Source organism: Mesitornis unicolor, unplaced genomic scaffold (assembly GCF_000695765.1).
Source record: "Mesitornis unicolor isolate BGI_N332 unplaced genomic scaffold, ASM69576v1 scaffold35956, whole genome shotgun sequence".
Classification (NCBI taxonomy): Eukaryota; Metazoa; Chordata; class Aves; order Mesitornithiformes; family Mesitornithidae; genus Mesitornis; species Mesitornis unicolor.
Window position 1 is genome coordinate 39749 of NW_010192762.1, and position 16718 is coordinate 56466.

Genomic DNA, 16718 nt, shown 5'->3' on the forward strand with positions numbered 1-16718 from the left:
TGTTGCCATTAGGGGGCAATGAAGCAGTTCACTGTAAGGTTGCAAAACATTTTGAAGAGTCAGATGGGTCATCGTACTCCAACTGAAGTACACTCTATGAATTTACAGTAAATTTGCCATTTCGAGCATATTTACTATGTCATTGGAGGTCACCTGCATGGTTTCCTAGCATTGCTTACTGCTTCATTAAATACTGTTGTCTCCTGTAACAGGCTCCTGCCTTCAAAATACCATTTGTATGTATATTCCTCTTTAATGTATGCTTTAAGGCCCCGTTCTAACAAATAGTTTGTTTTGTCAGCTTGTTTGATTATTCCATCTGTAGTTTTTGTAATAACAACACTTTTTTTCCTCACAGATGAGCCCAGAAGCAAATAGTGAAGCTGGGATTCGTCTCTTTAGTGGAATAAATACAAACTAATTTGTTCACAGGGTTCAAAATCAACAGAGTAGTTCTCCCAAATTCTAGAGCTGTGAAATATGACTTACAGAAATAAAGGGTTTATGTATACCCAGCTTAGCTAATAAACCCCCAACAAATAAATAAATCATATGGATGTAGGGATCTAGTGCAAAGTCCATAAAAACATTATTTCAATATAAAACAGATTTAGCTATACTAAGCTGTTATTTCTACAGCTGAATGTTACATCTGACAATTTAATCTTCAACTTCTGGAAAAGTCCCTTTTGTCCATGCACAAAAAAAATATTTTAAACTGTCACTGGAGAGAAAGCAGTCTGCATAACCTAATAATATTAATAATAAAGTTGCAGTATCAGTAGAAAATAATTACAATTAAAGTGAAATAAAAGCATTATTAAGAATACTTAAAAATGAAGATACTTCTTTAGTTAAATTAAAACGGTGATGCCAATACAAAAAAAAAATTAAAAAAATTTGCTCAGCTATACTAAATCACTTGATATGCAGTATTTACCCAGACACTGCTCTGGATAACAAAGAAACAAACAAACAATAAATCCCAAATCAGCCCTATATGTCATAACAATAAAAAATGCAACTCTTTCTGTCTTCCTCAGACTACATAGTAGAGCTGTTCCACTAATTCCTCTTTGGAAAAAACAGTGCCATTGGCAGCGTTACTAAAGGCCGATTATGAAGCAGAAAAACCAGCTAAGTAACCACATCTATCTTCCCACACTCTGCATGCTGCAGGCACTGATACACAGCACATGAAAAATCTCCTTTCATTAATTATGCATATAGTCAAAGTGTCGACACAGCAGGCGCTTGTTGTGATGCCACTTCACTTCAGGTCTGTGCACGGGGAAGTAGCGAGAGTTACCAGAATTCAAAAGGAGAGAAACGAGGGTGCTGTTCTTGGCAGCTGGATGTTAGACCAGGCTATTCCTCTTCTTACTGGTGGAAAAGCACTGTCTGTCCACACTCAGTGTATTGCCAGGGAGAGTACCCTCCACACAACTTACTACAGAGCTGAATGTTTCCTCTGTGCCCTGCCCCATAATGACCTGCCACATAAAGTTCAGCCTCTTGCCCTGTCGCTCCTGTGCTTACACAGTTGTGGCAATACATCTTGCTCTTGTAAATCTCCTGGCATGGAAGCAACCAAACGCCACACATTTAGAGCAATTCCTAGTCCACCCTGTGCTGTGCTCAGGCTGCAGTATGGGCACAAAATCAGGGCAGCCCGGGGGTTTACGCCACCTTCTGCAAAGGCAGTTAGGAGCTGGAAGCACTGAAGTATTTGGCCTCTTCCCTCTTTCTTTCTTCCTTTCATTCTATTCTGTGAAACAGGCTGGCCCACCCGATGCCCAACCCAATGGGCCTCACCTGTCCGTGTTGTGAGGGTCAGTGTACCTCAGGTAGTACCAAGCAGAATCAACAAATGTATCCATGGTGTCAATTTCTCGCCGTGCTGCTGCCTTACACCTGAACAAGAGAGACGGACAAGAGGTATTTTTAGCTAAGTGACAAGCTTGGAAAAATACAACTGTGTATAGAGTGGCCATGAAGACATTTAGATTGAAAACTGAACAAGTCCAAACAGTCTGAAGAGTGACATGGCCAGAAAAAGCTCAAAACCAGTAACAGGGCCCACTCTCCTTCCCTCTCCCTCCCAAACCAAAATAAATACAAACCAAAAAGGAGCCTGAACAGCTCTAACACCAAGCAATAGGAGAAGACAGCGCTGCACTAGACATGGCCCTCAATCATATGTTCCTGTAATTTTTTAGAATTGCCATTTAAGAAAACCCAACAAACAAAACCAAAGATAATCATAAAATGTACTTTGCCATAAAGTTAATGGGTACTGAATATATATCACACACTAGGTACCAGCAGACAAATCATTTTATAAACATTCAGCAGACGGAGCAAGTGATTGCCTCTCTGATTGTCTGTACAACAAAATTTCATTTATCATCTCTAGAAAAAATAAACTTAGTTTAATTTCAGCTTCCGCTAAGGTGTAGCAAGTCTCTTCTAGACCCTGTCAAACAATTTTAAATTAGTGATTAAAGCAAATCAATTTTTGTGTGGAGTTTTACTGGCAGCCCTGAAAAACACTTTTCAAATAAACTTTAGAAGCTCAGGTTATTTTCCACTAGTTCTACCTGAATATTTGTTTGTAGGACCCAATAATTGCATTTAATGAACTTTCATTTGTTGTAAATTAACCCTTAAAAACTCTTACCATTAAAACAATGGCAATATTCTAATATAAATAAAACTTTGCAACCTGTGACAAACTTGCACATAAATACCACTGGCTATATGTAACAAATGTATGCAATTTATAAATGTATGTACATTTCAATGTATGTATGTGTGTAAGAAATATATGTAATAATGGGCACTAGCTATTTAATATTTTCCAACTGCGTATTTAGTCTGTGATCAGGCTTGATAACTGAGCTGCAACATGTATCTGCCTGTCTGCCTGATATTTCAGGTTGGCTTGTTGAGGCAAGTTTAGAAGAGTATCACCAATTAACATTTGCCTTCTCTCTGTCTCTGCCCCAGGTCCTTCTCTACCAGCAATTATTTTTTTCAATGGAAAAAATAATACTGTATTAATATTGAAACAGAATGGCTTTTCAGTCAACAGCAAGAACACTTTACAGTCATTGAACCATAACTGTATATGCTTCATGCCTCTGATGCTGCCTCTACTCTAAATGGACATGGCTCACTAGGACACAGACAGCATGGACATCTTTCAAAATTTGTACAACAGGCACAATACTGTAATCTCATTAGATAATCTTCAGAAAACTAACACAATTACCTTGACTTGTATAACAATGAGTAACTTGGGCATCTCCTCCCATTTATGATTGCTTACATTATTGTGTCTCAAATACTCACAGACTTTTGTATATTTCCATCTTGCTTTCCTTATTAATTGTAGATATTAAATACAACTAACGAAAAAAACCTATTGCCGGAGAGAATGACTGAATGAAGGGATGATGTAATTTCTCAGAGCAAGAAAATCCAAGGAAGATTGCACACACAAAGGCAATAGCTCAAAGGATTTGGAAGCGTAGCAGACATATGGATGAGCAATACTGAAGACAGTGGTCAACTAGGTGAGAATTAAGAAGCCAAATAAAGATAAGAATTTAAAATAGAAAGTTAATTTCAGCAAACTAACACATTTTAGGCCGAGAAACTAATCCTGTACGCCTTTATGTCTGACAAAACAAATGCCCTTGACTGACTTCTAAGTAGGGCAGACAAAATAACTATCCAGAAACTATAGGGTTATACATCATATACTATACATCAAAAGTACCTTGTTGCCTTGTAAACAACAATATAATTTTTGAAATAAGGTCAGGAGGAAGCCAGGAGTGCAGACAGTGACTTTCAGTAGCATCAGGAAAAAATTTCAGTTGAAATTAGGAATTGTAGACCAAGACATTTCTAGGGATTTTACTAAACCTGTGGATCTTGTTTAGTAAGGCTTCCCTGCAAGAGTCACACTTTAAAATACACTAACTATATATAATTCAAATAGGCGTATCTGAGAAGAAATTTCATATGCAGAAACACGGAAGTAAATGTGTGTTTTACATAAAATACATGTTTTCAACAAACATCAAAATACATATTCCCAGAGAACCACTGAACTGCTGTGCGTAAGCTACCTAATTAGAAATGAAAACCCCACTGATACTGTATCCTGCAAATGTTAAAATACAGTGAGATGTTATGAAACCGCTGCATTATCAATGAGAGCCCTAATGCCGTTTATATGTCTGATTCCCCTGCCTGGCAGCCCAATAACGTACTCCTCATTTGGTCTGTCAGCAGCATCATCGCTTTGCACTGCTGAAGAAAAACTTCGTGTTCTACCAGTTCTTCTGCAGAACCTGCATGCAAACACCAGTGTATAGATTATCTAAGCAGCTGTCAAGATTAGACAACTGATTTTCATGACACATCTCTCACTACTTAATTTAGGAGCTTTTATTTCTTAAACAGCTGGAATACAAACAATAAAGATTACAACACTGACAAGATGCACACACTTAGTGTCTCCTTCAATCTGAGTTGCATGCTGCTATTTCTAATATACAGTGAACGTGATCCTTCATGATAAAGAATTACATAGCTGAGGAAATATTTTATTGTCAGACTATTGCTAAGAAAATAAGCATGATGTTAGCTTCCTTAGCAAAAGGAAATAATTCAGTAATCATTATAAGCTTTATATGAGCTCTGCCAGTGAAAGATAATGAAAATTCTTGTAGTAAATGAAGTGAGAAATACTCTTAAGAAATGGAGGACAGGAAGAAAATAATTCTTTTTTCCCTTTTTTCCTTCCTCCACCTTAAAAACAGTGAGCTTTGCTTCAGCTTGTTTATGAAGAAATAGCAATGGGTGTCTGTGTTGCAAAAAAGGAGTTATACAAAGTACATAAGACAAAAAACCCTATGCTGGGTCAAGCTAAACATCATTCTGGAGTAGTAACCCTGGCTCAGAGTGGTCAGTTGTCAACGTCTACGCACAGAGCACAAGAAACAGGCAGGTACGAAGTGATCTCACTCAGTCTGCAGGAAATGCAGCATTGACTTACCTTGGACAGGAGCAATTCACCCATTCCGAAGCAGTTTCCAAAGGTGAGGCTCCCTTTCCTGTGAAAGTGGTTACATTGGGCAACACCACAGGTAAGTCTTCATAAGGTACAGGGACAGTGCCGCATGTCTGGCAATGAATGATAGGAATAGGTGTTCCCCAGTACCGCTGCCGAGATATTAACCAGTCTTTTAGTTTGTCACTAGTTAGGTCTCCACCTATTCTTTTATTTCTGGCCTGCTGGGTAATAGCTTCCAAAGCCTCCTGCCGAGTCATGCCTGTGATCTGATTGAAAAAGACAGAAGCAGAAAAAGAAAGAAAAATTTATACTTGCTGTCAGTGAAAATGTGAGAACAGACAAAAAAACTCCCAAATGCAATTTCTCAAAGTTTATAAGCCTCATATTAATTTCCCACTTCCTGCTGTTTAACATCCTCCTATTCAAGAGACTATTCACATACCAGCTACTCAGTTAAAATCTCTTCCTCAAAGGATAATGTTCTTGATGGTCTGAAGGTGGCTAAGAGTCTTGTAGATTCCTTCAGCCTTTATTGGCAGATACTTGCAGTTACTGCTTATATTTTAATCAACTGCTGTACATTGAAACTTCCAGAATATCACCAACACAAGGTGGAGACTGAGGAAATGCGAATGGTAGAACAGCTTGCTTACTCCCGTGTTCATTTTAGGTTTTTCTATTCTTGCTTTCACATACATCTTAACTACTTCAACCCTTCTTGTCATGTAACAGAATGAGCTCTGTGTCTGCTATCAAATGCATTTTTTTCAATATATATAACACCATATATATCTTATATTTATCTTATTTATGTTATGATCAGATTTCTATTTCACTTCAGGCAGATATGTTACCATAAAGGCGTACACCACATTTCAGTGAATACATGGAAAAAAGGACCGATATGTTAATACTTAGCTTAAAATCTATTGAGATGATGAAATAAGAATCAACTTTTGACACGGGTTTAATTATTCAGTTTCCATTCTAAAACTCAGACCAATACTGTACCTTCCTTTCACATACAAAAGGAAAAACCCCTCATTTTATTGCTACAGAAGAGCCAACATATTTCATCATTAAATAATTCTTAGAAATTTGGTAGCATAAGCCTGGCTTGATTCTTGAAATAAAAATTAAATTAAAAACCCTTTAATTATACAAGGTATTTGGCACTCTTGAGAAAACAGATTTAGTTTGCATTGTTAATGTAAGCTGGGAAGAACTCTATACTTGTATACCCACCTCCGCAGAATTAATTACTTTCTCCAAACCATTTGGTAATGTCTCAATGACTTCAGTGAAAGAAATGCCCAGATTCTTAGCTACTGCGGCATCTTCTGCACTTGTGCTAGGAATTCCTAAGGGGTGGAGAAAAAATAAATCAGTTCTGTGATTGACTAACATGGATATCAATCATCAATTTGAGGATAAAACATTTTATTTCTATGACACTCCCACATGTTTTACGTTTGCTCAAAGGATTTTAACAATCTAAGAACAATAAAAATGTTTTCATGTTCTTGAAGCAGTGAAATTCAAGCAGCAATTACTACAAACACATTTTCTCAGTTTCTCTGTGCTCCAAATGTTCACCAGTGTCCTACATCAGAAAAGGCTGAAGATTGTTTCTGTTTCTGTTTTTCAGATGGTTCTGAAAAAGCCTGAAAATAAAGCTACAAAATTTGGATATATAACACAATTTTCAATACAGTTATATTATCAAAATGTAATAATTTAAATAATATAAATTTCAACTCTATTTCATAATATGATAAACAAGTACTATACAAATAATCAAAATAGTCCTCTTGTTTCAATAGTAAACTTAATCTGTTTCTAGTTTCATAGTTTACTAAAAGGTATCACAACACAACAGTCTCTAACATTACTACTCCCTTAACTTATTATGAAATATGTAATTTGTTTATAAACTAAGGAAAACAATTCAAATAACACAAATTTTCTATTCAGAATATAACTGTTGAGAGCACTTCCTACTGCTGTTCAAGTCAGTTATAGAAGTCACAGTACTTAAGAGCCCTGATGTGATTTTTCCCTTTGCATCTTATTATTTGTGTCAGTCCTACATCTTTCTTCTACTTTGGAGGACTATATTTCAGGGTGAGTTAAGAAGTTTCTTAACTTTATTATTATATGTATTCTAAGATAACGTTGAGATGCTAACAGATTTATTATTTCCACAAAGAGATACATCTTTCTGCATATTTTTTTCTTTCAGTGATAATTTCTTTAATATTTTGAACAATCTTGCACAACTGCTGTCATCTTTAAAAGGCAAAGAAACTTATTCCAACAAGTCAATGCCAACATTAGGTTGGTGAAAACTACAGACAAAAACTCTCAGAATATTGCTGAGCACAATAGAATTATTAACACACAAATGACTTCATTCAAAAGCAGTTTATCAATCTTTTTCTTTTTCAGGCAATGAAATGTCTGCTATACATTACCTTTGTCAATATATCGAAGTTTGGAAGCAGAAAGCTAAAGAAAACCAAGCAAAACTCCCTTGTGACAAGTAACTCCTTAACTAGCAAAATACAGACTCACTATTTTATCTTTCCAGCAGATGTATGCTCTTGCCATTTCAAGGCCCTATTATAGAATAATGTATGTATCTTAATTTGTCAAAGAGCCCTGCAGCCTGCAACAGGTGGCTTCACAATATGCTTTACAAATGGAAAAAAAGCAGGCCCCACTTTTTGGTCTTCCTTCTTTCAAAGAAATGATGCTATTAATGTACATTTGCAAAGCTCAACAGCTGGCACCCAGAACTTCCCAGGAAGAGCTGGGCTGTTTCCAACAGACATAAGGCCCAGGTACGTGTCAGAGAGCAAGCTGGAAGCTTTTAATGAAAAATAAGATTAGATATCACAATTATTTGGCTTCTCTTACACAAGGGAAGGTTCTGGTTCCCAAAACCAGATTCATCCTAAAGAGTAAGATGCAAGCATGTTGTAAGTGGATAATTTCCATCAGCCTTGTGAAGATCATCCAAGACACTGTTGGACAGTCAACCGGCTCTATTCAGTCCATTTGCTGTGCAGGAGCAGCCAACATTGGCAGTGGTGTAGAGAAGAAAGGAGCAGCCCCAGGATAGGAAAGAAGTATCAGCAACAGGGAGGCAACAAAAGAGAGTTAAGAGATAAGGAAGGTAGTGGAAAGGGAGAAGAAGAGACAACTATTTCCTGAGGACTAGCACAGAAAGTTGCCTACTCATTGCAGCTGAGATGAGACTACTGCAAAACACAACAGTAAACAAAAAGCTTGATGGGTGCTACTGATGAAGATACATTTTGCAGATTAAAATGGGCACAAGTTTTAAAAGTTAGTACAATTTCTAATTTTATTTAGAAGAACAGTCACATCACCTAACTGCACGTACCTAGCTGCCTAGGTTGAGGGGTGAGGAATATATACAGGAAAGGAGTAAGCCAGGCTGCTTCACAGGATGACTTTAGGAAGAGAAGCCCACTCTAGGTAATTCAGAGTATCTTCTACCCACACCCTTCTCCCTCCATTTATGGAGCCTCAATCCTAAATTAGCTGCCTAAATTATGGGAACACTTCCTTTAAAGATAATGGGTCTAAGCTAACTGCCAAAGTCTATCTGAACAGAATTATTCTGAATTATTTTACTGATCTCAAGACAAATATTATCAGATAAAACTAAAACTTGGAAGTTTTATACATGTACTGTCAGAAGCATTTCTCTGTAAGGATGCACGTAATTTAAACACAAGACAGAAAAAGCTAAATATTTGGGTTTATGTCAAAAAACAGTCCTGTTCTGGTTTGCTTAAGGATGGTGAGAGACTGCCAAATACACATGCACTGTAGGTCATCAATCCTCTTAAGATACGCAGATCCTCAAATTTAGCTCATTAAAGGTACTAATTTTATAATATTTCCATTAAAATTTATCATCCTGTAAATCTCTCCCCTAGACAGATTCCATATAGCTACCTTTCCCTTCCTTCTTCACTAATTAAGAGTAGTAATGAAGAGCAGGATTCCAAAGTCCAGAAAAGAGCCACTGTGTGCAAAGATTTACAGCCGCAATATCTGGTGCTCCAACACAACTGAAAACTGTATTATTCCACTTACACATTAAAAGTCACATACCTATTTTAGTATCAAGATAATTCTCAAAATTGGTTTTTGCAGAGACAACTACAGGAATCTCCTGATTGGTAAGCAAATTCACAGCTGTCACTGAAGTGAGTGAGTCTGAAAAGAAATGTAATGATCACAGTAAGTAAAACATGACAGAAAATATGCTAAGAGCATTACTTACTATTAAAATTCAGTTTATCTTAAACATGTATGAAATGTAAATTACAATTTTGTTTAAAAGAGAAAATGAAAAGCGTAATCACATTTCTAAAAAGCTCAGATGTATTAAAATCTTCAGTAAGTTGGACTGATAAATATTCATGATTAGAAAACATACTTAAAACACCTGAATAAAAACAGAGTACGATTTGGATTGTAATAAAAAACAGAGTCCTTGACCAAAATGCAGGCCTGCAGCAAAGTTGTATAAACTGGCTCTAGTAAGTCCTGAATATACTAGCATACATTATTACAAAATTACACAGAAAAAATCCAGTTATTACGTTGAAACTGAAGGGGAGCATATATCCCACACTTAGGATTTGGTTTCTTACAGAAAAACTACAAAGCATGAGAAATACCAGTGTAAAAAGGAAACTTAAATAACCTATTGAGTTCCAAACAGAATATTCATATTCATATCTGAGACGAGGCACCCAATGTCTACAGGGAAGGAGAGAATCAAGGGTGAGAGTTGTGATAAGCTGAAATTTATTTACATTGTGTAGCTTTGGTGGCTTGGCAAGAAGAGAATCAAACCTGAACACTCCCAGTTTTGAAGATTCAAACCCCGCATCTCACTTTGGACCTGTGTCTAACTTTTTCAGTGCCTTTAAGTTGATGATAATGAAAATAATTAGAATACAGATTGCTAAGAGCTTCCTTTCATCTGTCTTCATAGCAAAGCTAGGAAAGTCTCAGGTTTGTATTGCAATGCATAAAATGTACTTGAAATAAAGTAACAGCATTTGAGAGAACAGAACTACTGTATCTCATCACTCCTCTTAACACAAACGATATATTTATTTATTTATGATTACTTCTTTTCCAAATTTCAGGTCTTCGAGATACTAATATTCTAGATAAAATTTCTCCTGTTCAAACCACTTCATATAGCTTTCCTCCTTGGTTTTAAAAATTTACAAAAGGAATCATTTCATTCCTTAAAAGTAACTAAGCTAAAAGCTTCTTGAAGAAGAAGCCGAGTGGGTAGGACAGACTGCTTTTAAAAATAACTTCTCTCTTCCACCCAGCAATAATTTTAATTTTATGCTGGAACCCAAAATAATAACTCCAGTTTATGAAGGTACTCTTTCTTTGGCTCATTAGCTCCCATCATTATTATAATTGCCGTAAAGAGAGGATATTACAGTCACAAATGTAAAAGAATGTATGTATAACATTATAATGAGATAACGAACAACATAAGGATCAAATCTTTATCTCAGATACCTCACACTGACAAAACCAGAAGACTTAGCAGGTTCTAAATTAACATAAATTTTGCTAGGCTAAAAAAAGAATGAATGTTTGAAAACCCATTGCTCACCTCTATTTAAATAATAATAGCCTAAAATACAGAGCTGTACTACAAGAGTAAAGGTATTAGAACTTTAGCTACTTTGCCCTAGAACATCTTTTTGTTCCTCTCCTAGAAAACATAAAAACAGACCCTCCTAATTATTTAAAAGAGAACATAGTGAAGAAAGTGAGTTACACTATCTGTGCTGATAGAAAACAATTAAGATTTTAATGTTATGGGTAAATGTTTTTTAAAAAAATTCCGTTTGTGTGAAAATATGGTCTATATGGTCTATTTAAGTAAAAATTTATTTTTACTTAAATGCCATTGTTGGCCCTTCATATGTACCATGGCTGAAATGCAAATTTGAAAGTCCATGTAGAAATTCTTCTCCTTTATGTTCTCTTCTTTGGAAAATACCAGTCTGTGCCTTTGAAATGCTCAATAAATAGTAAGAAATATCAGCCGATTTCAACTGAAGAATGCATATAAGTATATTTATAAGTAGTAGGAGGACACAGCAATAGTACAGTTACGATTCTGGAATTGTGTCCACTTTAAAGCCTCTTTTTCAAGGACTTACAGTTGTCATTATTCAAATCAGAGTTTCTGAATTTAGCTCAGCCAAAAGATAAAGCTTATTGTTAACAGACACATAAAAGCCTTTCAACTATTTCCATATAAAACCAATATAGAAATATACTGTTGTCCTTATTTAAAACAAATTTTGCACTTGTGTGGTTTGTCTTAAAGCACAAGATCCAATGAAGATACAGGCATGTACATGGATGTGTATTTCTGGGGTTAGTGCTTTGATTTGGCTGAACTGTAAGAACTACAAATTTGTTCCTCTGTTTCTTAATAAAAATTCTCAAAGCTTTGCTCAGCTCTGAGACAAGGGCTCTAGATAACACATTCAAGCTCCATTTTTTTTCTTTTGCTAGCAAGCAAACTTTTAAAAGTTTGTAGAAATGCAGCATTCAAAAATAAAGCACATTCTGTGCACCCATGACAATTTCCCACAAGATTTCTGCTTCGTTGCTGTTGACATCAGATGTGACAATAAAGCCTCATCTTTACCAGTTAGGAAAAAAATAAATATTGAACACTAGCCTGAAGTGGAAACAAAAAATATTCAGTATACATTGTATTTACGCTTGTAATTTTCAGGTTTTCCAATCAACAAAAAAATACTAGGCCAGGGATGCTAAATACAGGTAGAATTGGTGGTAGAATCCTTCAGGAAACCAGTTAACATCAATTAAAGAATTACCACTTACTTGTATCTTCTGTACAAGCCATGACCTGCCACAGGGATACTCTGAATCTACTCCATTAGAGTCTCATGTTAACTAAGGATCTGCACAGCAGAGCATTGTTTTGCTATCTATCAATGATCTACTTTGCATTAATGACAGCTTGCCCTCTTCCTATTCCCCATGGCAGGAAGAGATCATTGTCTGTGCAAGAGGTGGTTCTGCTGTCTTTGTGCTAATGACAAATTACGATATAGCCATGAAATTTTCCAATGGGGTCAGAGTTGGACTATTCCTTTCTGGTACATGAGGAAACAAGAAGGTGTTTCATTGCTTTTACATATTCTGAAGTTTAACAGCCATTATAAAAGGAAGAATTCTAACGTAGCTGCTGTTACCCTATCTGAAGCCAGGACAGGTTGATGTGATACTGTCTGACACGCAGGAAGAATCAAAAGACCTGTTTCCTCTCAACACGAACAGCTCCTGCTCGGCTTGACACACATTCTCTGAAGATCATTCTTTAAAACTGTTACTCTTCAACAACAAAATGCACTATGAGAAAAATCTCACCTTTCCCTGGGATGAACTCCTTCTGAAAGACTTCCTTGAGACTGCTACTCCCATGCAGCAGTCTGTGAGTTGGTAAGACATATAAATGGGAAGCTCCATAAATGGCTTCAGGCGTATAGGTGTAAGCTGCCAGCTTCTCTCCTGTTACTTTACCATTTACCTGAAAAAAGCAGAAAAATTCCAATTGGAAGTGCAGTGGTTTTAGATCCCCCTTCCTTTTTATGCAGCTAGCAAATCTACATCACTCAGTAGAAATACATGATTCTGAACATCAAAACCAGACAGGGAGTTTCCAGAATCAAACCTTGACAAAATTTACTTTTAAGACCTTGAGAAAGTTGCTTTACAGTCTTGCCTCAGTTTATCCAAACACATCCATTACAAAAATATTCTAAAATCGTATGTTATTTTACATTGTGCTACTGCGCTAGATTTAGTTCCTCGTTAAGTAACCTGGAATTCTTCTATTCCTTTTTAATATGCATGTCCTGTTTCCAAGGAACTGAAATGAGATGTTACCTCTGAAATTTAAAGAGAATTTAAGATTTTCTCAGCTACCAGGCTTTCCATACTTCTTTGATGAAGTCAATGCTGCAACTTATGTACAGGAACAAAATAATAAAAGGTGGTACAACATAAAAACAACCAGACAAAAAAACAGAGTAATAAACCCAGAAGACTGCTTAAGAATTACCACCCACCACTATCAACAGTCTTTGTATTTTAGGCCAATTAACTGTGGAGTGTATGGGTGTCTTAGAAGGAGATTTTTCTACAAGTACTGAAATACATTTTCGGAAACAATTGACAAAAACTACTTAAATACAAAAAATGCACTTTCTAGCTGTATACAATTCAGAGGTATTAAGAAAGTTTAAGCTGTCTCAACTGGAGGTTCCCCCAAAAAAATAGTATTTTAAAATAAGAAGTCACCTTTCAAATGTTAGACCAGAGTAAATGAGCACAATAAAGCTTTGAAGCCCAAGGGTTGTAATTCCACCAGGGTCTCTGAAAATCTCTTCTGTCATTTTCATATTCAAAACACCTTTTGTATCTCTTCAGAAGGACTTCAGATTTTACCATTTCTCTCTAGATAATTATAATTCTTTTAAAGTTTCTTATTCCTTTATGTCCTTTCTTTTTATCCAGACTTCTCTGTAGCTCCACCATTACCTGTGTGGCTTTCATTATTTTAATTGCTGTACCTAATACATGAAATAACGGACAAACGTCAATGAAGTGGTTTGCCTGAGGTCTGACAGAGAAGGTGCTGCACAGAGACAAGCAAAAGTCCAGCCAGATCCCCGCTGACTTGTGCAATGCCACTTGATACTGCTTTTGGCACTGCTTCCCTAAATGTCCCGGCTTTCAGGAATGCTTATTAGCGGGCAGCTATTTTGGCACAAATACACAGAGTCAATTTGCATTCGCTGTTGCACTTGAAGATACAAATCCTTTCCTAAGGAGGACAGCAGGGACTATCTCTTCAACCCACAAGTGGTCTTCTTTAGGATCTGTGCTGGTCTGGGCAGGAACATATAATAGTCTCTTTTAGTAGGTTTCAAGCTTTTTAGATCTGAAAATTCATTCCCATCACACATTTCAGAGGTTGCAGTTACCCCAATTGAGACAGCAGGATTGAAATATCTGACTTACCTTTAGCACGAAGTCAAGGGAGCATCCAACACAGTCACCTATCCAATTTGCTTGCATTTCTTTGATACCATACCACTCAGGGAGATTGGACAAAGCATCAAACATTGCCTGAGGCAATAAAAGAAAGAATTAGGACATTCAGCTTTTGTATGTTTACAAAGACTGTTTAATTATAACTAAGAGCAAATGATATGGTGCTGGTAAATCATAGGAAGAGGTGTTTTTATACTGCTGCTGCCTCTAATTCATCTCTTCAAGAACAGAATTAACATGGTGTAAGCCAAAGGTATGTTGTTTTTATTAAAAGAGGCCTTCCTTTTGAATGGACTAAGACTTAAAGACAGAACAAAACCCTTAGATGAAAACAAACACAGATAATATTCCCAATGGGTATAACCTGAGGGAAGTGTAAGTGACCTAATGAGTTGAACAAGATTATAGATATATACGAGATGTGCTTGCAGGTATGAAGCCTACATTAGGATTAGTTGTTCTAGACAATAGCCTGGAGATGGCAGTCAGGCAAAAGACATTTACATGTCCTGATATTTTTAAGCTCTGACCTAAAATGGCAAAATAGAGTTTTCAGCTGCCTGTTTTTCATATTCCATATCGATATTTTACCAAGCACAACAGGCTGTAAAATTGTGTGGGATATTTAGGTAACATCATCCTGTAAAACAAAGAAACTAACCAAAACCCAAATCATAAGGGTTCATATTACATTCAAAATATATACAATAATATTATAATAATACATTTATTGTAAGCAACCAGCAACAGAGCTGGTGAAGGGTCTAGAGAACAAGTCCTGTGAGAAGCAGCTGAGGGAAGTGGAGTTGTTTAGCCTGGAAAAAAAGGAGGCTGAGGCTGACCTTATCACTCTCTACAACTTCCTAAAGGGAGGTTGTAGCGAGGTGGGGGTTGGTCTCTTCTCCCAAGTAACAAGCAATAGGACGAGAGAAAATGGCCTCACGTTGCACCAAGGGAGGTTTAGATTGGATATTAGGAAAAATTTCTTCACCAAAAGGGTTGTCAAGCATTGGAACGTTGCCCAGGGAAGTGGTGGAGTCACCACTTCTGGAGGTATTTAAAAGATGTGTAGACATGACATTTAGGGACATGGTTTAGTGGTGGCTTTAGCACGGTTAATGGTTCAACTAGATGATCTTAAAGATCTTTTCCAACCTAAATCATTCTGTGCTATGCAGCAGAGAAGAAATTAAGTGTTGGCTCCTTCATTAGCCATAATGTCCAACAGCCAGACTGTAACCTCTATGTATACTTATACTCAGCAAGAGATATATCCATATATTTATGTGTCTTCTGATGGAAGCACAACACACTATTGCAAGTCAATCAACGTTTGCCTAAAGAGTTTGAAGAATATGTTTTTAATGAACAAAATCTATAAAAAAGGAGAAGATGTACAAAGGGATGGATAACTCAAAGCACGTCTCATAATTCTTCACAATTTTGTTATGAATACTCCACAACTGTCCAAAATCTTTACTTTGGCAAAGAACAGCCAGAGGCATGAGTCAGTTGGACAGTTGGTATATGGATATGTTGAACAATTACAGTTAAAAATCTAAGAATAAGGCAACACATTGAATAATTTTTCCTTTAGCTGTGACTCCCAGCATCAAATGTGCAAGCTCTTTATAATCTCATTAATTGCTAACAACCTGCAAGGATGGACAGTAGCTACTACATAGTACTCAAATTAAACAGTGGATAGTTAGAAAATGAATGAATATACAACTCATTCTTTTTCAACTGTTGTGTTTTAACTACATTCTTAAATATTTTCAAAGTGAGATGCATAAAAGACATTATAAAGATTACTTTCTAGTTACTGCTTTGTATATCCATCATTCAAAATACAATAACAGGCATGTCCTTCATAAATCATAATATTACACCACCACTTGGGATTATTATTGCTTTCTACATCCTTAAGAATCAAATTCATTTTCCGACTATTTATAAATAAAAGAATTGTAAGATTTTGGAAGGTTTTTTATCATATGGTAACTGTAATCAGTTTTAGCTCACAATTGCAAGTATACTGTATCACAGAGAATTCAGAATTCTAATTATTCCGATTAATTTTAGTGTTCCAGAGACTACTGAGCTTTATCTGCCATGAATAATCCATGTACATAAATACCTGCCAAACGAATAACTAGAGATATATATAGATAGAGAGAGAAACACATACACAATACTTGGATACATTCTTTGTAATAATTTTATGTATTTTAGGCAGAATTAAATTGTGCCAATACCCACAGAACTGGCTGGACATGCTAGCATATTTTTATAAATTCTCCTGCCTGGATATCCATCCTAATCTACATTACATTTTGCTGGCAGAAGCAGCTAAATGTGCATGTGCTTTACTGAAACTGTACAGTCTGTAATTGCTTGCCAGCAAAAGTTTCTAGATGTTTTTTCACTGCAGGATTCGATACATCAA

The 16718-nt window shown here is 36.2% G+C and overlaps 1 protein-coding gene across 1 annotated transcript in view; it reads right to left on the reverse strand.

Annotated features, from left to right (window-relative positions):
• LARS2 (leucyl-tRNA synthetase 2, mitochondrial) overlaps positions 1-16718 on the reverse strand; it is an 81190-nt gene that overhangs the window by 29048 nt on the left and 35424 nt on the right. Inside the window, exons 7-12 of the mRNA XM_010187199.1 lie at positions 14237-14344; positions 12581-12740; positions 9239-9343; positions 6335-6450; positions 5072-5355; positions 1816-1914 (exon numbers count right to left, since the gene is read on the reverse strand). Coding sequence (XP_010185501.1) covers positions 1816-1914; positions 5072-5355; positions 6335-6450; positions 9239-9343; positions 12581-12740; positions 14237-14344 — 872 coding nt within the window. The remainder of the gene's footprint in view (positions 1-1815; positions 1915-5071; positions 5356-6334; positions 6451-9238; positions 9344-12580; positions 12741-14236; positions 14345-16718) is intronic.